The sequence below is a fragment of the Maylandia zebra genome, linkage group LG11 (assembly GCF_041146795.1).
Source record: "Maylandia zebra isolate NMK-2024a linkage group LG11, Mzebra_GT3a, whole genome shotgun sequence".
NCBI classification, from domain to species: domain Eukaryota; kingdom Metazoa; phylum Chordata; class Actinopteri; order Cichliformes; family Cichlidae; genus Maylandia; species Maylandia zebra.
In genome coordinates, this window is record NC_135177.1 from 3,125,785 (window position 1) to 3,149,578 (window position 23,794).

Genomic DNA, 23,794 nt, shown 5'->3' on the forward strand with positions numbered 1-23,794 from the left:
AGTCATTGAGAAAGACATCATCGTTTTATGTATGTACATTTTACACTGTGATTGATTGAATTGATCGAAGCCTTTACTTGTCACTTGCAGTTGACCTGCAGCGAAATTGGACATAGGGAGGGGCAGCCATGCATGTGGCTAGAGACCAGCCACTGTCACTGAATGCCATATTATACTCGTTTACAGCTCAACCGTTTTATTTTCAGAGTCAAAATTTCAGAGGCACAACTGTGAATATCTACAGAAATCTTTCAAACATGCTGGAGGCTCTGTTATGGTTTGGGTGCATTTTAACCAGTGGGGCTACTGGTTGAAATGTCAAAATTCTTGTCAAAATGGATGGAATTTTGAACGCAGTAAAGTGCTGTCAAATTAATCCAACATCCAGTAATATCAATAAATATTATGATTGTCAAATGCTTCATTTTTCAGCATGGCAATAATCCCAAACACACAGCAGGGAAGTAATAACAGACCTGGATAGAAAAACCTACCGTGGAACACTATGAGTCATGGACTGGAATCACATCCAAATTAATAAAGTAGAAGAACATCCACAGAAGAACTTCAAGAAGCCTGGAAAACTATTCCTGAAGACCACTTAAAAAAATTATAGGAGAGCTTGTCTAAGAGAGTCCAGGAATGTTGACGTATGAAGGTCATCACATTACATAGAATTGTAATGAGCTATATTTCCATGTACATGTCTTTGTCCTGTCTCGCTCCCCTTACCCCGACTAGTCACGGCACATGGCCGCCCGGTTCTGCTGGAGGTTTCTTCCTGTTAAAAGGAAGCTTTTCCTTCCCACTTTTGCCAAAGTGCTTGCTCATAGGTGGTTGTCTAATTGTTGGGGTTGTTCAATATTGTCTTCAGGTTCCTGTTGTTGCAATTTAACGCTTTATAAATGAAGTAAAATTGAAACTGAATGAATATATGTTTGCATGTTTGACTAGAAAAATATGAAGAAACAATGGGTGGCTCTAAAACAGGACTCTATGTTTGGGTCTAAGTTATGTACATTTTTGCTATCTGCCATTTTTTTGTGTGCCTGTAAATTCTAATTGGTCCAATCAAGTTCAAAGCAGATGCTGTTCTTGGTCCACACACTACTTTAGCGTACGTCCCCAGGAAGAAGAAATGTGGCTTATTTTATGCCAGAGTTTATCGTATGAGCTGAATTGATATTCTTATCAGAAAATCAGACATGCACCCAGCCTTGGTCTGCCCTTCACCTCTGTGCTTTCAGAACAGATTTGTGGATGGAGGCAGTGACTATGAAACCACACTAATATTTACAGTCCCCTACTGCTGGCCACACCACAGAACCTCCTCTGCTGAATAATTCACAAAGACGCCTCAGCACACACACACAGCATATTTGTCATTGCTTTTCATGTCAGTTGTCTGTCCTCTCTCTGTGTGCATTTCCCCTGCATCCTGTCATTCAACATTAGCTTTGAGGGGAGAACAACGAATGGATTTTTGGGGAAGCTCAAGCTATTAGAGCACTGAACACAAGATGATATATCAACATCAACACAATTTAGCATCCCAGTCAAATAAATAACCACTGGCTGCAGGGAAACCAGGGTAATCCCTCGCTGTTAAAGGACTGTGTGGCATTATGATTGAAAGATGTGCTGTATTAGTGAAAAGTGTGGATAACCACTTAGGATGAGACGTCCCTGTTTCACCTTTAAAGGCAAACTGAACTTTTTTCTCATTCTTCATTTAAACACAACCCGCTGGGCTCCATCCTCGATTCAGAAGCCAAACCCTTTGACATGTGTCAAATCTACCAACAGGGGGCATTCCACCATCCCCAGTCTAATAAATGTAGTAGAGAAGGAAAGCTGAGTAAGCTGGTTGAGCGATCTGGCCTCACGCAGCATGAATATAAATGAGCCCATCAGAAGCTGCTGTCAGTTGGTGCACAGTAAAGGGTAAGACAAGATGAGACTGTTCTGAACAACCTGGGTTCAGATCTGTCCAAAACTGCGTTGAAAACTTTTTATCCTTGTAGTACACTCCTACTCTATTCCCTCTGTAGACACTGGAGTCTTTCCTTATTAATTAGAAAAACGTCCTAATCAAGTTATTTTGGCCCTTGCTGCACAACATTTGAATACTATTCTTTGAACTTGTTTGGACAGGCAGCAGAAGTCCAGTCGGTTCAGTTGGATGAAACAATACTGTCAGTGGAATAATCCTGTAACTGTGACAGATGTGGTCACCAATCCTTACAAGTATGTAGCTAGTTTCAGTTTAACATACTTATAAGGAGGTTGTCATGTCTGCTTCTTTTACTTCTCCTGGCAGTGTGGTTGCTTCCCAACTAAACACTAAACGGTTGGTGTAGGTGATGTAATTGAGGTCAGCCGGAATTCTGGCAGATAAGCTTTTCTCAAAGCAATCTTGCATCAGCTGATGGCTGACACGCGTTTGGACGTTTGCCTCTCTCATATATGAAAATCTCTGCAATATGTTGTCAATGAAGTCTTGGGACACTATCAGTGACACTGACCCCGTCACAACTAAAGTCTCTTTGCTGCGACGGGGTCTTGATGTCGCTAGAACGAAGCCATGCCAATAAGTACAAGAAAAATATCAGTTTTTTGTTGACTACAGTTATCCATATTTGGAAAAATGATCACTGACATATTTTACCTCCTAAGTATCCAGTCCACTAGAAGTACCAGTATTACTCAGCATGAGATTGTGACTGGAACCCAGTGTGAATTTTGTGGACCAATAATTTTTGCCAATGTTTTTGTCAACATGTTTTTTTTATGATGAAAACAAGGCAAAAACTAAAAAACCCTAAAAAAAAAAAAAAAAACTAACCCTGAAGCACAAGGACAAAAACTTGGATAAAATGAAATAAAACGTTCATCAACAAATTAAAATGAGATGAAAAATAGGAGACGAGATCTTATCAGAACAAATTAAATTCTTTAAAAGGTTTTTATAAATAGGGAAAAATAGGGTAATCTCCTGGTGCAGTAAAGTTAGATGCACACATTTGTTCTGCCCTGTCTACACTGTTACTCATGGTTTTGGCAAAACAGGTTTGTCCCACCAGTATCTGATGTTGGCTCAACAAGACATCACTCTGTCACGATTTGTCTTTCACTCTCCAAACAAACAAAAATATCTTAAGTAGATCGCCCTCACGACCCTGGAAATGCTCCAGCTCAGATATTATTTCACCTGCCCATTTAAAGATAAAGACCACAAACGACTGTCACACCAGCAAATATTTGCCTTGGCATGTGCCATCATTAATAGATACTTAATGCTGTTGCTTTTTTTGTGGGTAAGTCAGTTTGTTTCGGCTAATCTAATGATCATCATTTGGTAAACTGTGCTGTTCCAGAGGTTTCTGGTAAGTAACCTTCCTTTACTTGGCTTTAACAGTGTTGCCGAGTCAGAGCATTTCCACTGGCCATAAATGCATCAACAGAATATTATTTCTGTTATTTGTGCCCGCAGTATTTGACAGGACAGTTGTGGAAACATGCTAAAACCATGACCTTCCAATAAAATGCCCGCTTGGCTTCCTGTTGCAGGCACAGACAGACCAGGCTGTGGTGGACCTGGCTGCCATCCTATGGAGCAAAGAACGGAAAAAGCCCTAGCTGCTTTAACATTCCTCAAGTGCCCTAAAACTAAGAGTATGCCAATCAAAATATCTACAGCTCATGTTTCTAGCGGGAGAGTATTAAAAACTGAAACTCAATCAGCAAGGATGTACTGGGATCAAATCAATCAAACTAAAGAAACACATAAGTGCTGACCTCTGTTCTTTGAAAATGTTTTCTTTTGAATGCTAAAAACAGATTCTTGATCTAATTTTAAACCTCCACAGCCCCCCCGTAAAGAGCCCAAATGGGTGATCTCAGTGTGCAGACTCACCACATATTCAAAAACCAGAGTTAGGGTTTCCTTGGTGTGGATGATGTCATGAAGGAGGACAATGTTAGCATGCTTCAGGCCTTTCAGAAGAGATGCTGCAGAAACAAAACCGAACAGAAAGAGGCAGAGAGTTGATACCAGGGAACTGTGTTATGCTTTCATTATGTGCATTATTAGAATTTCTCATCACATACAGGGGATCAGGAAAAGATTAAAACACAAAGAGAAAACACGGGGTGGATTTACTACTCAAAGTTCTCACACTCATTTGTCAACATGTTCATGACGTAAGACTTATTGTTAATTAGGAGGGAGATATGCTGGGAAGATGATCAAATCGTTACAGCGGCGAAGCTTAAAGAGTCTTACTTGGGAGGCTGGGTATGATGAGCACATTTACATTACTTGATCGAAGTCACAGCTTGAATAGAGCACGGTGAGCATTGTGCAAATAATACACGACACATTTTCAGTTTTTGGTGGGGACATTTTATAGCTTTGACATCACAGTCAAGTTAATTTAGTAACAAAAAGAACAAGTTTACTTTTTTAACATTTAATACGAGATATTCTGATTTCAGATTGAACTACCTTACAAAAAATCTCAGACACAGCAAACGACTTCTACGAGCTTCTAATTTACTTTTTTCAACCAATGCTGGTTTTCAATCTAAAAGCAGTTCCATCAAATTAGAGCTTTTGCATAAAAGCTGGCATTAGATTATCACCACAAAACTGCTTGGCCTGTAGCCACTGGAAGCACTAAGTAATGAAAGGGGCTAATACAAGAAATTCAACCCAACTGGAACAAGTGACAAATTTTCTCCGCATGCAAATTACCCCAACTTTTGTCAGTATAAGACTAGTTCTAAAAGAAAAAAATGCTAACTACACATTAAAGAGATAATATTCTACCTTAAATCAGTGCGCTATATTACTCTAGGAATGTTAGCTTCTAAGCTAGCCAGAGCTAGCTAAAACTAATGCTACGTTTAAGCTGTTCTTAATTTATTTTTTTTTTTTACTTATCACCTTGAAATGCACAACAAATTCTGAGGAGCTCAGATTTTGGTCATTTAGTATTCCCTTCCATATAAATAAGGGGGAAAGCTCATGTTGTCAGTTTATGTTAAATTGGAAAAATAACAGCGTGCTTCCTGCTAAAGCTAGCTAGGTAGGTCAGCAGAGTTGATGACTGTATGCTGTCCTTTATATACTCTTTAAGTTAAAATATCATTGTATTTTAGTTGAATTTAAAGTATTTCATTTTTATTATATAGCATAAATGGAATTTTCAGACATTTAACAAACTGATTCATTTAGCAAACAAAAAGTTCTGTTCCAAGGACACAGGGGACAGACAGAACCTCTGAGAGGCAGTAAGTGATAAGGTCTCATCAATATATTCATTCTGTATGAGTACCTGAAGGTAAAAAACACAAAATCACATAAGCAGATCAAAGGCAAGGCTCCTCTCAGCAGGAAGTTAAAGCTATAGTCTGATACCTCAAAGATCCTGTCACCAGTTTGAAGATCCAACCCCCTCTCTCCCTGCTCACACACACATCGGTGGTAATGGCTCGAGTGTGTCGACTTTTGCACGAACACACACTCACAGCTGTCTTATACTCTGTGTGCATTACTTTATTCAGCAGCAGTCTGTAATGCCGCTCACATATCTGTGCTCTAAGCTCACTGCTCAGTAATTGCTGAATTAGTTCAATTTCAAATTACCTTTCTGATCTTCTCATAGGGAGAGTTTTAACTGTGTCTGTGAGGAGTCTAGCTCTTACTTTAGCAGACCTGGATCATAAGCAGATCAAACAGACAGCATCACGTTCTCATCTAAATTTAAATACCAGTTCCTCCCGTGGAGGTGACTGTATCTTCTTTCAGTGGAGTCTGTAAAACGAAGTGACAGGACAAACCAAGCCAAGCAAGGACGAGCTCTGAACTTCTATACATACAGGACAAAGTTTATCATTTTAAACCCTACAAGCTGTAAGTTAAGCACTTCATATTGTAACAAGACAATTCACATTATATACCTGTTAGCTAATAGCGAACTTTGAGTTTTTCCAATGTCTTGGTTCAGCTAAGAACCGACATCCCATCTCCAGTCCTGTTCAAGCAGAGCTCACTCCCCCAAGCACCAGAGATCCACCAAACACATGATCCTTACACTGAAATACGTTTTAGGAGTGAATGCTGAAAAGTACAAATTAGCCTTGATCCACTGAACAGATTTCTTCTTATTAGAGGACTAAGAGATGTCCAAATGGTAGTAGCATTTTTTTTGCTCCCACCAGACTGGATCAGTAACCAAATCAGCTGTCTGCATGTCTTTGTTCACCACGCCCATGAATCTCCTCTGTAGTCTCCATCTTTGGTTCTTTTTTGGTAGGTCCATCTTTAACCTCCATTGCCCAGCATATCCACTCTCTCTCCTCTGTAAATGTCCAAACCATCTTAGCCTTCGCCTGTCTTGTGCACTGTCCATTGCTTCAGATGGGTGACCACACACCGGTCTCGCTCTCTCATTCAAATGTTTTGCTTCTACTGACTTTTATTCTTCTTCTCTCCAGACAATGCCGCCACTTCTCCAGGCCCTCTTCCATATGCTCCCTGTCCATTGCTTTGGATGACTGTCCCCAGGTATTTAAACTCATCTGCTTTCTTTAGTTCCACACAGACAGTTTAAAGGGTTTCTGATCAGGTAGGGAAAGTTAACACTGACTGGAGTTTTAAACTCCCTATTTCATGATATTTACAGTTTATGACTGTTGAGGTATATGAGGACACAGCCTTGCCCTTACCACTTGCAGTTCTGGGCTGAACTGAGATATTGAGCTGTTTTCGTAGTGATATTAAAGTAGCTTATGTAAGACAGAAAGTGAAACTATTAATATAGAAAGAAAAATATGGTATCTGTGCCTCTATGCACGTAAACGTCTTACCTTCCCTTATGGCTGTGAAGGGTGTTCCTTCTTCTTCTTGTAGTCGAATCACCTTCAAAGCCACTAGTTTTCCATTCACCCTGGCAGCAACATGAAGCACACACAATGTATACTAAACTGATCGAGTTTCTTTTTTTGCGACAATAAAGGAAAACTCTTAAAATGAGTGAAGCCAGAGAACAGCGAGGATATTTAAGCCAGAGAAATGTAATTTGGCGGCAGTGGAGTGAGACGCGGGTACAAGGCGAAGGGATTACAACTGAATGAAGCTCACCAATCAAAGCTGTTGTAGTTTAAGAGTGACGCCAAATAACATCATTACTGAGAAGATTAGAGTCTTTGGAGTTTTGTACATTTTCAAGAATTTAATTAGCAAAACTTGCAAGCAAAGCGGCAAACCATGAAATGTGAACGAAGACTATTGAATCATGGCATAAATACATTCATCCTATAGTGATTAAAATAAAGGAAATTACATTGCATTTGTGAGGTGCACAGCTTTGCAGACAAGAAATATTATTTACATAAAACCTATTGAATTATTTCCTTCCCACACAGCAATGCTCTCGTATAATTAAATGTAATATTCGCTGCATCCATGAGTGATTTCTAGCAACTATAAAGAAGAGTAACTGGATTAGACAGTGATTCCACGCTACTTACTTGCTCTTTCCTTTGTAAACTGTAGCATATGAACCCTCTCCCAGTTTCTCCAGCTTTTCATAGGAATCTGCCTTTCCAAATTTGGGGCTGGTGGGCTGCGGGAAGAAAAAGAAAGAGATATGAAAAGGCAAAATGAGAGGGTGAGTTCAGTAACCCAGAAAAGCGGCGCCTCGTAGGATTTCACAGAACACATTTACAAGTGTCTGAGAGATATTAAAATCTGGAGGCTCCCTGCTGTATCATCGAGGAGGTGTAATGTCGGTTGGGAGGAGGAGAGAGAATTTTTTTACCAAGTCTCTTCTTGTAAGAGCTCCTTTTCATTTAATTGTCAGCTGATAACTTTTAGACACTTTTCACCATCTCAGCACTTCACAGAGAAAGAAATAACTGTGGCTCGAAGAGAAGAAGGCACAGAAGTGAGCATATTCATAGCTAACTGCTAGGAAAGGGGAAACAAGTCAGCTCTGAAACTTCAACTCACTGGATGCTGTCCTAACATCTGCTGTTGTCAGTGATGAGGAAAAGTGCTTTGATAACTAAATGTAGCTCTGACGAAAGCATACGTGCCAATCAAGTATGTGGATCACCTCCCCCTCGCTCAGTCACCCAAGAGGAGGAGTAGGATGGCGACCTCCTTGTGACTAAGAAAAATCCAATTATTTTCACATTTTCACAAATAGTTGTGGTGAGGTTAGGCATGCGAGACCCTCAACCTCTTGGTAACCACTTTCGATTGCAAGGCGATTGCGTCTAAGACAGGCTGGTGAGGATTTGTGAATAACTGATTTCTAAATGCAGACAGACTGCCACCGCATTGCATACAGTCTTAGTCAGCTCGCACCAGTGAGCACAACTATCTCTGCAATAGGCAGCATGATTCACCTGGTTGCCAGCTGCTTGTACTCTGATAACATACCTATATTAAAAGAAAGGTTGCCAAATGTCATTTTACAACCACAACAACTATTTTGTAGATCTGTGAAGAAATTTCTCATTTTCTGTTTCAAATCTATGAGCTTTGCTGAGTTATCACAGTCGGTGCATCGCATTGCAATTGCCAACTTGTCCCCATTGCCACTTTATCAACATTTTAACACACAAAGCAACTGACCGCGAGTTGACACAAACATGTTTCCGGTCTTCGAAGCAACCGTTTCAGTGAGACCACAAGTTCATTGCACGCGGTCGAAATAATGTTGACTGTCCAGCCTCTGTTTTTTCTAACAGTTGGAGACCTTTCACATTCTTTGTCTATGGTCTGAACAAAACTGCAGAAATCAAAACTATAGGTTTCAGGTCAAACCTGAAACAGCAGTTAGCGATAACAGGTATCAAGAGACTGGTTATTAACTTGCTTTGTTCATCGAGGCTTTTTGCCTCAAGCTGTGGGGCACTGTCATATGGTTGTATCCGTCATTATGTAATTTTTTTCTGCCAATTAAAACTTGGGGATCCGGGCACTGACTAACAGTGTGCCGATGTAGCTGAGGTTACATCTGTCAGACGAATCCCAAGCCATGAGTGCCTGGAAGATGATTTAGCACTGGAGGCTATTCAGGTACCATTCTTTAAGGTCCTGAAGCACAAACATACTTAATGTTCTAGTCTTCAAATCCCTTTAAGCGTTGCTTTAAGAAAATGTTCTTTCAGAAGAAAACTGTCCTTTTTTCTATAATTTTAACACATGAACACAACAGGGACTGAAAACCTGCTTAGAGTCAGTGAAGCATCAGTAGCTTTTATGGCCCTGAAAGCACAATGCAACCATCTTCCCTTGTAATGCATCTTTAACCAAATCCCATGCTTTCAGGAAATCCCTAAATGATGGTGCAGTATTTGCTACATCTGCACTGTCTTCATTGCTTTCCAGCCACCCTCCTGTTAGCTCACTATCCTTGCAGCAGTAATAAGCTCAGCATTTCTGAGGGCTTCTCTAAACAAATCAGACTTCCCCCTGGGATCAAGGAAGAAGTGAAGCTCTATCTGTGAAACAATTGAGTTGGACAGTAAGGTGGCCTGAAGAACCTCTCCCAGCAAGGCTCATGACTACAGAACTAGTCTTTTTTTCTACTAGTGTTCTGCATGAACCACTTTCACTTTACATTTGCCTTACTGCATCCTCTTTTAGGAATAACTGGTGGGGGGAGTTCATTGGTACCAAAATATTACGCAGTTGTCAGAGCTGGATCATCACTTGGCCAAAGCATGCAACCGCCTTAACGTCCCTAAAGCTGAGGGTTTACTAGATATCAGCTGGGTCTGCATAAGTGGATTAATCACAAATCCAGAAGTAAGAAAATTTCACCTTTAAATCCGTTATTAATCTGGTGTCAGTCTGCTTATCATATGAATCTTTTAATTCATCTGTATCTTTACTTCATTGGTTTTCTGCTCTAACAATGTCAACTTTTATGACAAGAAGGGGGAAAGCACAACATTATGAGGCCATTAGACAATTGCTCTGAGTCAGGGTAGTCTACAGATTTTGATCTGAAATGGTTAAAGACACATATAATCTTTAATAGTGTGTTCCCGTTTTACAACACAGTCACTTTTGTAAGCAGTTATTCTGACATTAAGTTAACATGAACTTTATTTTGCCATGTGCTGTAACTGTGATATAACGAAATTCCATTAGCCTAATCTGAGGTCGACTGTTAAAGCCCGTTAATGACTGATTCTGATGGGGGATAGTGGTTTATAGAACAAATCCAAATTTCTAGAAATTTTAAATGCCATGTCCTACAGAACATATAGTATGCCATCCCAGAGCCTGTGCAATTTATTTAAATTATAGGACAAAAGCCAAAGAAACAAAAGACACAGGTCCAGAATTTAGAAGTGGGATTCTGAAGGCTGATGGTCCAGAGATTAGCCACTATCCATCTTTTTTTAATTAAGGACTTGAAATGTTTGAGATCAAGTGGGTTTGTTTGCCTGAGCCAAATGACCACGGACGGCACAAATAACACAATTTCATAATCAGGGCTGAAACAATTCATTAGCTTCTCACAGCGATGTTGGCAGGCAATCAGTCAAGCCTCGTATTACACTCATTAAATCTTATCTGTGTGCACATTCATTAAACGTTTCGCATTCTGTGCCGTTTTTCTTCTATGGTTCTGAAAAGAACCACATATGTATAAAAACCTAAAATCTCATTTGCATGATTAAGAAAATTGTGTTATTTGTATGCAGTCTTCAATTAGGCATGTGAACAGATACAGGCTGGCAAATTTCTTTGACGAAGGAATAAAGAAGAAAAGCCAGCAGCGTCGCAGAGCAACAGAAATGCTGACGGAAAGTGGTTCTTTGACAGCATCTCAAAGGCTGTAATATTTTAGAGATGCATAATGCACTCAAACTCATTTGTCATTCAACAAATAGCTTCTTTGTAGTATTCCTGTGGCATTTCTGTTTGTTTTGTATGTCTTTGCAGTCATTTTGAGTTATTTTGTACACCCGCAGCAGATGGGCCCCTCCCTGAGCCTGGTTCTGTCAGAGGTTTCTTCCTGTTAAAAGGGAGTTTTTCCTTCCCACTGTCGCCAAAGTGCTTGCTCATAGGAGGTCATATGATTGTTGGGTTTTTTCTCTGTATGTATTATTGTAGGGTCTACCTTACAATATAAAGCATCTTGAGGCAACTGTTGTTGTGATTTGGTGCTGTATAAATTAGAGATGGACATAAAAAAGTGGTATCGTGCCATCTCTAATATAAATACAATTGAATTGAATTGAACTAATTTCCATTGACACTAGAAGAGACATACCATACTGTTAGCTCGAAGTTGTCTAAATCCTAAAATCTTTTATTACAATTGCATGATAACAGCAACCAAAACTAAATATTAACTCATAGAATCCTGAATAGAAATCTATTTTACATGTAAGAATGGTAAAGATAAAGGCGGTTGACCCACCCATGATCACCAAAAAAACGATCAATCAACAGCCGAACCAATAAACTTAAGAGCCAGTCGTGTTGTTGCCTCATGAGATTCACAACAATTTCCAGTGTTGTGAACAGAGATGGGCAGTAACGCGTTACTTGTAACGCGTTACTGTAATCTGATTACTTTTTTCAAGTAACGAGTAAAGTAAGGGATTACTATTGCAAAATCGGTAATTAGATTACCGTTACTTTCCCGTAGGAACGCTGCGTTACTGCGTTACTAAAACCGTGATTTTTTTTGCGAGAATGTCTCACGACAGTGACGTTGGTGACAGCAGCTGTGTGCAGATCAACAATGGATCGTATATCGATTGTGGGAGAGAGTATGAGCGTGCAGCGTTTAAAGCGTGGAAGTACTGACCTTACTTTGAGTTTGATTCCATAAAAAGTGACAAAAACATTAGCGTCCATCGTGCGTGGGAAGAAAACTTCTTTTTACAGCGAAAAAAACCCCTAAACTTCCGAGCAAGCACCGAGTAGCTACGACGTGTGGGAAACTCACAGAGACACTCGCGCGGATTCTTCAACTGACCGCAGCACACCTGCACCAGGGTAACCCTCCGCCTACCCTGCTCCTGCTTTACAGGTGAAAATAGAGCAAAAGGACTGCTGAGTCTTTGACTTTATTTATTTTCTGCTGTGTTTTACTTGCATCTGTTTGAAAGAGTGAGTGAAAACACAAAAAATATTTTATTTTATGTGCTGGAATGTGTAGAAAATAGGTTTAAATGTTAAACTAATTTATTCAAGTCAGAGAATGTTGCATATAATTAAATGTTTTGCTTGATGCATAAAGTTAAAAGATTAAAACTGATAAAACAAGTTAAAAAAAGAGACTTTTCCATTTGATTACATTTTGTATGATGGATTATGTAGAAAAAGTAGAATTGGGCTGAAAGATCTATCACTTTATCACCTCTTCAGGTTGTAAATCGTGTTTTTAAAAAGTAACTAAGTAACTAAGTAACTAAGTAATTAATTACTTTTGAAAATAAGTAATCAGTAAAGTAACGGGATTACTTTTTTGGGGGAGTAATCAGTAATTAGTTACTGATTACTTTTTTCAAGTAACTTGACCAACACTGGTTGTGAATGTTGGGGATGCATATCTCCCTGTTATCATAGTAAAGCTGTAGGCTAGAGTACTCATCGCTTTTCTTGGCATTAATTAGCATTAACATCAATTAGCATTTGTACCCTGATAGGACAAGAGATTGTTCCATATTGAGGAGTTAAGATCTCATTTGGGCACTTAACTTTGTAACCATTCCATTTATCATATTTACTCAGTATAAAGATCTGTTCCTAGAAGGAATTGTTGTTCCTAAAACTGTGCCAATCATAAGTCGTAGATCATGTTTCAGAAAGAGACTAGCAGTGATGTGGCGACAATATCAGGGGAAGTGCATCAGCTCATAAGAATGAAAAACACGGCAACAGTTAGTGTTGCAAAGAGGATAGGTCCCAAAATTAGAGGACTACCTTAACAACCACAGCCTGGAATGTCTACTGGCTCCCATCGTTCCACTACAAAACATTTCGGCAGGAGCCCTTGAGGCTTTGAACAGTGGAGTATGTTGCAGCATGTTAGAGCAGTAACATGCTACTCCCTCTGACTGCATCTGATTCCCTAACAGCAACATGCTTCACAGCTGCACTTACTGACTTACTGTCCCATTAGTACACCTGCTACATTTGAAGAATGTTAGGATAGGCAAAGAACAGATAGACACATAGAGAGATCTGTCAGCTATAAACAGATTGTTTTGTTTGTCTTTAGTTTGCAGTCATGCTCTTATCTTTATACAGCTTTTTATTAACTTTCCTGTTAAAAGTCCAACTATGACTGAACTATGCCACTTCACTCTGTAAGCATGTCAACATCCTCTTAGACTCACTTTCTGTTATTTAGATGACGATAAGGCAAGACATATTTACTTGTATGTGAAGGTTGGCCCTACCTCAGTTGCTTCAGTCTGAGTTCATCAGACTGAAGCAACACCACCACATACAACCTGTTGTATGTGGTGGTGTATGGGCAGAGCCTGACAAACAGGAATCTCTTCTTCACTAAATTTTCTTTTGAGGTGTGGATGGTGACCAATCTTTTAATAAGAGACGAGCACAACGTGGTTTCAAATATAAAGTGATTAATTATGAGCAAAAGAAAACAATCTACAAGCTACTAACTGTGTTTCCATGACAACACTGGCACAATTGTTGACTGACTCTTAACCCACTATTTATCAAACAGACACTTTATCATCAACACCTCTGACGATGGTGGCTTTGAAATGTGAAGTCTTGCTTAATCAGGCTTTTCTCCGAAAGGAGATCAGACCACTGTCACCGCGCTGACAAGTTTGATTTCACTGGAGTTGAACCATTCTATAAGAGAGCCTTTGCTCACGGATTATTCTGTTATTAACAACCTGCTCTTTCAGTGCATGCATAATTAATAAGAGCACAAATTGTAGCTTTTCTCACTACACTGTTCTGACAGCAGGTGTCACTGATTATCAGAAGGTGTCATAGGACAATAACAATCATATTGTGTAACTTCACAACGCAAGATAATGAAGTTTTAGCCATTAGGATGAGTCTAGCAGGCTGTGATCAGATAAAAAAGGGTAACTACCCACTGTAATGATCAATTTACAGTATCTTCTTCTATTTTAAAGTCAATTGACATTGCTGCACCTGCATCCACACTAGTCTTTCACCATATTTGTATTTGGCTGGTTAGAGCCTGCACTACAACTAGGTATGCATATGACCAGTCAGCTGCAGTAGATGTTTAAACACTCATCGTAAGTTGTTAACAGAAATGCTTGTCAGTCAACTAAGTATTTTTGTTTATTAATGAACAGCGCCACTTAACTGTTGTGCATTAATTGAGGTCCATGTCTCTACCGCTGATGATCCCAGACAAGCCCCCAAACGTAACGAATTTCTACTTTTAAAACTAAAAGTGAACACAATTATTCTTCCCAGGAAGGCCAATCGCTGATTTTGCTAGCATCTTTAACAGGTGACTTGCTTGATGCATGTACAACTTTTATCATTAGGCATGAATGTTAAATGAAAGTTCCAATATGATACGTTGATACACTACACCCATTAATTTTCCGTGCCTACTCCTGAGAAGTTAGTTTCCTTATTTTTTGGTTGCTCCTTGGTGAATACATAAGTAAGACTAACACCCTAGCATTAGATTCTTAAGCAATGGGATTCATTAATATTGAACAGCACTTCAAACTTCGTACAGTAACATAAATCAGTGTTGTTATGTGGAGCCAATTATCACCACTTTGAACAAGTTATAATCCTCCTCCTGTCGAAATAGCTAAAAGGAGTGCAAACTGCCACGTATACTCAGCCCCTCATTAAGGCTAATGTCCAAAAGTTTTTGATATTCAAGGGTGTAAAAAATTAGAAGTTGTGCATTTGGTTCTTCGACACTATACTGTGCTGTTTTCTATGCTGCTGGAGAGGTGCACTTACAGAACTAGGGCTGGAGTGGCGGCGCAATTTGGGGGACTCTTTGCCAGCAGTTGAGCTCTTGGCGTTGATGCAGGCATTGTTCTCAGAGTGGACCCTTTTCACCTGACTGGCGGGCTTCTCAAACGGGTCGAAGCCACTCTGCGTGCGCTGAACTCTCACTTTCTTGTCTTCAGGGATGGTGTCCAGGGGCTTGATGACAGAGTCTGTTCCCTGGCAGCTGCGTGTGGACATCTTTGTGACACATATCTGTCAAAAGAGGGGAAGGGGAAGGAGAAGAGAAGTGAAGTGAAGAAAGGAGGGTGAAGATAAATGTGAGCATTAAGAGGGAAAAAAAATAGTCCATCTGCGATTACCAGTGTTCAGCCAAAAAACTGACTGTCATCCAGATCCTGCCTGTTTTTCATCTTTCTGTCAGCCTGGGTCTCTTCCCTCCCTGTAGAGCCTCACTGCTACCTCTTTGCTAGGATGAGAGCCTTTTTATCTCCATCTCTCTTTTCTCTGATCAAAACAGCTCCAGCCTCCGTCAGCTCTGCTGCACATGCACTCGCTGCCGGCTGCTGCCGCTGTCCCTAGACTGCGCATACACACAGTCCCACCTTATCTCTGACACACATCTACGCGTTCAGACAATTGTGCAGACATGCTACAGAATGTCTCCAACACGCCCACCGGGCACAGCCCCCAGTACTCACCAACTATTTACAACAAAAAGCGCCTTAGCAGCTGCTCTGCCACCACGGACTGTGTGTACGAGACACAAAAGACCCAGGCAGCATGACATGTTTTGCCACGGTTCCATTCAAGATTAAATATTTAGGTCTGAACTCCGCAGCAGGAAGAAGTTCTAATTACTCTAAAACACAAGGAGGAGTCGTCTTGCAGCTCACTGGTTTGCTCTTTACACGGGCCAGGTTTCATTGGACACAATGCAGCTTTTTTCACAGCGCAAGCCCCCTTCCCTGTCACGCTAATGTGATAAGATGTTATAAAAGAATAATATAAAAGCAGCAGCTATTGATCGGGAGGTTAGGTTACCACAGATTACTGAAAACCAGATCCAGGGTGCATTATACAGCACTGTTCAAAAGTCTTGAGCTATCCCTCGAAGAGAGACATGGACTGGTGTTCCACTCATTTTCAGCCCAGTCATGGTATCTGACTATTTTCAGAATATTTAAGCCACTTAACACTAATCTATAAGAAAAACTTGAAAGGCAGTACAGTATGTCTTTAACCCTTGTGTGGTGTTCGTATTTTTGTTACTCAGCCAGTGTTCATGGGTCTGGTGGACCCGCTAGAGTTTTGGCTTTCCAAATTAACACTATCAAACAATTTTATGTTAAATTACTCAACAGATGTTTACTTCATCCCAATTACAAGACATATGAACAGCAAACATGGTTAATTTTTTCCCTTTACCTTTGTTAGATCACATTTATGAATTAATGTGCTTCTCGTTTTTCTTTTATATAAAATGTTATAAATAAATCAGTTATAATAATAATAATAATAATGGATACTTTATTGATCCCCATGGGGAAATTACTTGTTTTTCTCTGCATTTGACCCATTCACTCAGTGAAGCAGTGGGCAGCCCACTAAGCAGGCGCCCGGGGAGCAGTGTGTAGGGACGGTACCTTGCTCAGGGGTACCTCAGGGTAGCCGTTAAGTGGATTCGAACCGCCGACCTTCCGATCATGGGGCGACCACTTTACCTACTGAGCTATCCCTGCCCATAATAATCAAGTGGAGTGAGTGGAAAGACACAACACATTTACACGTGAAAAAATAATTAATTGTTTAATTTTTCTTTTGAAAAAAACTGAACACGGGTCTCACAGACCCGAACACCATACAAGGGTTAAAAAATTGGGGAAAACTGGACAAATAGAGGACAAAAGGAAACATATCCTAATGTAAACATATTTTCAAAGCCATGTCCTTACAAAATAGGAAGAAATGAATCTGGCCCTTACTGGCACCTACTGTTTGCTGAAACCTCATCACAAATGTCTTGGTGGAAGGGCGACTGTCAAGAAGCCGTTCTTAAGGAAGGTAAACAAAGGTTGATGTACGCAAAATTACACAAGAAGTAGATTGAAAAATCAATGGGAAAAAGGGCTTTGGAGTGATTAATCCAAACTTTAAAGACATTTTGGGCTCTAAGTAATGTCAGTACGAAGGTGTTGAGAAGAGAAGCTTGGCAGTGAGCGTCTACAGCCATGGTAGAAACTCTGTTATGGTTGGAGCTGCAGTTGGAGATCTTGTCAAAACTGATGGAATTACAAACACTCAAAAGTACTGACAGAGTTTGATCCATCACATAATACCATCTAGAGAGCATCTTTATGACATTTGCTTTATTTTTCCTCATGACAATGATCCCAAGTACACTGCAGTAAAATCATATCTGGGTAGAAAAGCACATAATGGAACACTATCAGTCTTGGATTGGTCTGGGATCATTGCGAGAGACAACAGAACAAAAGGCAGCCAGCATCCAAAGAAGACCTTTTAAGGTCCTTCAAGAAGTCTGGAGAACTATTTCTGAAGACTTTTCCTTTTCTATCAGCAAAATGTGGAGACATGATGGATTGCTGAAGAATTTCGCTCAGTGCAAAGGGTGAAACAGTTATTCCTGTTTTTAAGATATCATATTGTATAAACGAAACTACAGGTCTGTAATGATGATGATGTACAATCAGAGGAAAAATTAAAGTGAAGAGCAAAATGTTTACCCCACGCAGCGAAGACAGTGGGAGGGTCTTGGAATATTGCAATGGTAGGTCTGCATGTCCCCTTAAAGCATCAGTTAATACAGGTGGCTCATATTCTGTGAACGTCACTAGATCGCAACCCCAATACTGTAAATCTCCTGACCTGTTAGAGAGCACTTTACACCACTTAGATGAATGTCAAACCAATCCAATAAGCATTTTGTCACCCACCTGCAGGTGTCCAGATAACTTGAGTAATTACAAGTTAAATTACACCTCCCATCCATCCAACCAAGTATTTTTTAGTAATTACGAGTCAGTTACAACAGCTGCAAATCTCCCCACCGACTGCAATACTGACATCTCACTGGCAACCCAGAATAATGATGCTTTCACTGCACACTGTAGCTCTTCCAGCTAAACAGCTTTAGCTCTAAAGTGGAGAGGATGTGCAGCTTCAAAGCTTCAAGTCCGAGAGATCAAAATTCAATTATTGGAAGTATCACACTTAAAAGGTAACAAGATATTCTCAAACCTGTATGAACCAACTGACATCTGGACTTGACACACACTGAACCCTCTGCAGCTTTAAATAAAGTATTCAATCAATTGCATAAAAATTGCATACCTACATGCAACATATTTAGTCCAACATCTCCACAAAGTCAGATAACCATGATCGATGTTTTCCTACTTTCAATTGCAAGTTAAATAATATTTACAAATTCAGCAAATATTTTACAGTTTTGACTGATTCTCTGAAGACAATTCTTTCTTGTCAGTCAAATTCAAAATCACTTTTTTCATATTAGCTCAGTTTAAAAAAAGTTAAGCAATGCGGCCACTTTTATTCAGAAGATTTCAAGCATGAAATTAAACTCCAAGCAAGGGAGTGACATAAGAACACGTTTAGGCAAACGAGCGCGTAAACTGGGCCAAGTAATACACCGGAGTAAGATGTGGAGAAAATAAAAAGAAATGAGGAGGTTGGAGTCACACACGGTAATGAGAATATAGCTGAGTCCCATGCACATCCAGCATGTCCTCAGTGACAGCAGTTGTCATCTGGAGCAGCACATTAAACTAACAAAAACAAATGCAGTCATTTAGGACCTATCGCACTACAAGGCATCAATATTTGATGAGAGTGTCTGTTTAAAGATGTCTAGGTTCCAAGAAGTCAACATCAGAGAATTATAAGAAACCAGAGGCATGAAGGCATGAAGGACACGCACGTCAGTGAAACCAACTAATAAAAGAAGGATAAAACGGTTAATGCAGAACTAAGTTACAGGCTTCTGGAATACCGCACAATGGTATTGACTGTCTTGCCCTCATTTAAAAATTAACCAGTGGCAATGCTATTTGTTTCAAGCACTTTCAGCAGTTGACACAACATTTAACTAGCAGCACAGGTACAAAGTAACCATCTTGCTGCTACGTCGTTAAACCACTAATTGTTCTGGAATTTGTTTTATTTTTACTTTATTATAACGACCACACTACTCACTTATGCAATGATCTGAATAACTATCCCAGTGCTGGTGATCAAACATCCAATGTAAATGATCTAAGTTAGCCCGAGGATGTGCACGGACACCTGCTCTAAGTGTGTTGGGTTTCCTAGAAAGTGCTGTTCAAACCTCATCAGAGACAGTAGCATTACTCTTTTAAAAGTGAAACAGATTCTATATGTGTTCCTGTGTGGCACAAGAGTCAGAATCCTCTTTGCTTAGCCAGGTTTGTGTGCACAAACAAGGAATTTGACTCCAGTTTACTTGCTTGTTGCTTCATTGCCGGACTTTGTATTGAGAGTTTGGAACAAAACACCCCTATTAGAGTGTGTGTCGCTGGTGTCACGAAGCACATTAATGTGCTGCTACAGAGAGCTTTTTGAACACGGATCTCATCTCCTCAACATTTTCCCTACAACAAACATTCAGATTATAAGAATCCATCTCATTCACTACATTACAAACTGTCATTAGAGTAATACCCAAATAATACAGTAGCCATGTGTGAGTTACATCACTGCTGCCCAGGACCAGATTACACAGGCTGCTTTCTTGCTTAATTGCAGTCACGACCCTGAAATTCATAGATGGACTAGTGAATGAGTAAATGTTCAACACTGAATCCACATCACACATCACATTTAACAGCTAAAGTGGAAAACTGCATGGGTAAATTAGCAGCCTAAAATGTCCTGGCGGTCACTGGTTGCACATGTCACTTACCAAACTACTGAGATTAAAATAAGCAGCGTGGATCCCAAACTCACTGAGCAATTACACACAGAGGCTCTGTGAAAAGTCTAGCACTGAGAATATCCCACTGCACATATCAACCATCAAGGTCAGGCATTAAGCAACTTTGATCTGCTAAAAATCCTAAACCTGTTTTATCCACGGCTTCATCTAATAGCGTTTTACTTTCCACAAGAACAAAGAGCTAATGTTTAAAAATAACAGAAAAATGTAACAGTGTTGCAAATAAGATGAGCGATTATTGCTGAATAAAATCATGACTCTTGTGATTTAGTGCACACAGTGGTAAAACAAACTTCTTATTTCAAGTTATTTCAAAGCTGAGCGCGTTCTCAGGGCTGCTGCTAATTCCTTACATGGCAGCCGCACATTAGAGCTCTGAAAATTTTAAACTGGATATATTTAAACTTTACTTTAAAACGAAGTTTATTTTCGCTTTAGTGTGTCAGCAGATCAAAGTGAAACTCATTTTACTGATTGAACAGGTGTTCTTCTAGTGGCTGCAATTCTAGCAGTGCTAAAGAGACTCAGCAGCAGATAACAATCAAGTAACAAATTCAATTCAATTTTAGTTTTATTTATACAGCACCAAATCACAACAACAGTCACCTGAAGGCGCTTTATATTGCACAGTAGACCCTACAATAATACATACAGAGAAAAACCCAACAATCATATGACCCCCTATGAGCAAGCACTTTGGCGACAGTGGGAAGGAAAAACTTCCTTTTAACAGGAAGAAACCAGGCTCAGAGAGGGGCGGGGCCATCTGAATCATATGTGTGAATCATATGAATCATATTCACCCACCAGAGAATCTATACCGCACTACATGCTGTAAATTGAAAAACAGTAGAGATGGGTTTGACAGTGGCTTGCAAACTCTCCTGGGCAGCCTCGCAGACCTGGGCAACCTAAATACAACAATTAAACACAAAAAGGCACATAATATTTACATAATAGTGAAAGCTTTTCTAATTGGGAATATTTTAGCTTTCAACTTTTCTCTGTCTTGGCTGAAGATAACAACTCTAGACATTATATACTATTTTCTAACATTTTCATTTAGGTTTGATTGAAAAAAGGAAGATAAATGGAGCAAGCTGTCTGAGCTGATTATGCGATGCAAATTTCAAACAGCTTTGAGATATGTAGACCCAAATTATACTGACTAAACCTTGTATAGGACTGAGTGAGGTGGTAATCAAACCTCCAGATGAGTCTCATCAATCTCATAAAGTTGTATTTCTGCATGCTGTGGCAGCTGCACACTACCTGCTCAGTAACAAGCAGCAGATAGGCAGTGGATATATTTGAGCTTAGCAGCTAAAGAGGTATTTCTCTCATGAGTTGGCAATGAGGACAGGGCTAAACAAAGAGTACTGCACAAAGAATTGTCAGATGGCCAGAAACATGACTCAAACTGAATCCCATTGTTTCTTCGTGCCCTCTGGATGTGTAAGCAGGCAACATGACCACGATATTTACTTCTTAAAAATGCTTTGGGGAAAGACAGTGTGCTACATATTATCATCCATCCAGACTGACTGGTTTACGGCGGTATGTAGAGGCCTTGCTGCATCTGGCTTTTCTCTGTTGCCAAGACAGGAACACCCCACCAAGACAGGGAAAACCCGCCGCAGATGCAATTACACCATATCGATTCTTATTGAAGGACAGCCTCTTTAATCACTACTACCCTCCACCATCAACACTCTGATATACCAACACACACAGAGACAAATAAACAAACTACATTGTTTTGCTATCTATAATTTATTCTGCACTGACCCCTTTGCCCCACAGGGATCACTGAAGATTCATCTTATCGTAGTGTTGTCATACGGTGATGAAAATCCAGGGCAGGAACGAGCGCAGCCAGGACCACACTAATGCAACCATCTCCACAGGAGTAGTTACTGATGACATTAGCTTGAACGATGACAAGAACCTCAGAGGCCATAAAAGACCAATAAGCCATAAAGCCTACTTGTGTGCTCGTGCTAACTCAAAGCTATCAACCATGGAAACTTGGCTCACATTGAGGCTCAACCCACAGCACGAATGCATTTCCATTTTGCAGAAACAAAGAAGGGCTATTGGCTTGCCTGGGCTCATCATTCTGGCCTCAAGATGATACACCAGAGGAGAGACTGGAAAAAACCTCTCATCCTCCTCCCGTCCACACTGTCTGCAGAACACAAGCCTTTGTTTCATTGTTCTTGAATGGCAGAGCGAGAAGTGTGTGTGTGTCTAAATATAGCTGGTGCAGCTTTTCTATTATGCCTGGATGAGGGCACTCTGATAGAGATGCGTGAACAGAAAGGTCCAGTGGAATGACACAATAAAGAATGGCAGTTTAACAGATGGAGATTTGATTGAAGGTTAAGCTGATATGTCAGGGTGATGACATTTAAGTTAAGAGTCATATCTGTCCCTCTCTGACCATTTACAAGTGCCAGATGAGGCAACTGCTGCTTCCAGTAGCCAGAGGTTGGCCTCAAGCTGTACTTCAGAGCAAATTGAAATCTAGGGTGAACTTTTTCTGACTTTAACAGCACAAGCTATTTTACAACTTGAACTTTTTGGTTCCACAGGAAAGCTGAGTGGTCTGAGCAGACTATGGCTGCATACAGATAAAAAACTTTGTTCAATTGCGGTCAGTTATTAGTTATCGATCACTAATCTATTAATAATTGAGCTTTGGAGTTTTCTACTGATCCACCAAGTACACCAAAACTTACAAACAATGGTCCTCTACTCCAGAAGCTAACAATCAGGCAACAGCAGGAAGCTTCCCAAAGAGCATGTCCCTCTTTAGCACCTACATGCTTCACTACTTTTCACAGTAGTCTTTATGCCCTCCATCAGATTTTCTAAAGGTGTCCAGTGAACTGTAATCTTTGCCGAACAGATTCTGACTCCTGAACCTTTTGTTTGACACCCCTGGTATACAGTATGCAATTGGAAGTGGAAAGTGATATAGTTTAAGCCGATAAGCATAGGCCTGCATGCTAGGAGTTAGTCAAGCATTAAAAAAAAACATCAAATACCTGCACAGTTTTTGCAAAGGTAGACTTCTCATAAGTCAATTTCTGCCATTTGTAGAAATGCAGAAATTATGACCCTGTGACAACAGATCTAACAAACAAATCTAGCCACAAAGTTAAGACTGTGGCTTCATCAAGTTTCGAAGTTAGGAAAGCTAGATTTCGGTGTTAACAATTGGAAAACTTGTGGAAATTGAGTTTTAATGTATTGCCTATTTGCAATGTCACATTAAGCAATCATTAGAAAAACATCTTTTTCATTTTTAGTACGAAATTCGGAGTTTGAACTGGGTTTCCTATCACTGTCTTCTTAAACACTGTCCAAGGAAACTCCAAAAAGTTTATTTTTGCTTTGCTTCTTGGGTTTGAACCTTTCTCTAAAGTTCTCATTGTCACGGTCCGCTGTGACGGACCGAGTGGAAAGTGCGTGGAGGACTCAGGTGCAGACACGAGTGATAAGGAAGTGGACTTAAACAAAAGCGAGCCTTTTATTGTGGCTGATGAATACAACAGAAGCAAACCAGAATAAGGGCAGCACAAGAGCAATAACTAAACAGAAACCTAAACTGGGAATAAACTAAGGTAAGGCTATGACTTGGAATATAATAGACCGGGCATGGAAACACGGAGGGTGGGAACACAGACGACGCGACACAGACTGTACGAAACACAGAGACTAAATACACATGAGGGAAGATCAGGGGAAGTGGATGCACACGGGGAACACAGGTGACACTGATAATCATAACAAGACACGGCAGGAGTGAA

At 40.1% G+C, this 23,794-nt stretch overlaps 1 protein-coding gene across 5 annotated transcripts in view; it reads right to left on the minus strand.

Moving 5' to 3' along the window:
- The window catches only part of cdk14 (cyclin dependent kinase 14), a 240,196-nt gene that overhangs the window by 140,090 nt on the left and 76,312 nt on the right, over nt 1–23,794 (minus strand). For 4 of the 5 annotated variants that reach the window (XM_004571298.3, XM_004571301.4, XM_004571302.4 and 1 more), the window contains 4 exons: nt 14,993–15,238; nt 7,537–7,631; nt 6,874–6,953; nt 3,917–4,011 (listed from right to left, as the gene is read on the minus strand). In XM_004571298.3, coding sequence (XP_004571355.1) covers nt 3,917–4,011; nt 6,874–6,953; nt 7,537–7,631; nt 14,993–15,238 — 516 coding nt within the window. Of the gene's footprint in view, nt 1–3,916; nt 4,012–6,873; nt 6,954–7,536; nt 7,632–14,992; nt 15,239–15,345; nt 15,496–23,794 lie in introns of those variants that run through there. The other variant, XM_004571300.5, reaches the window with a different exon arrangement.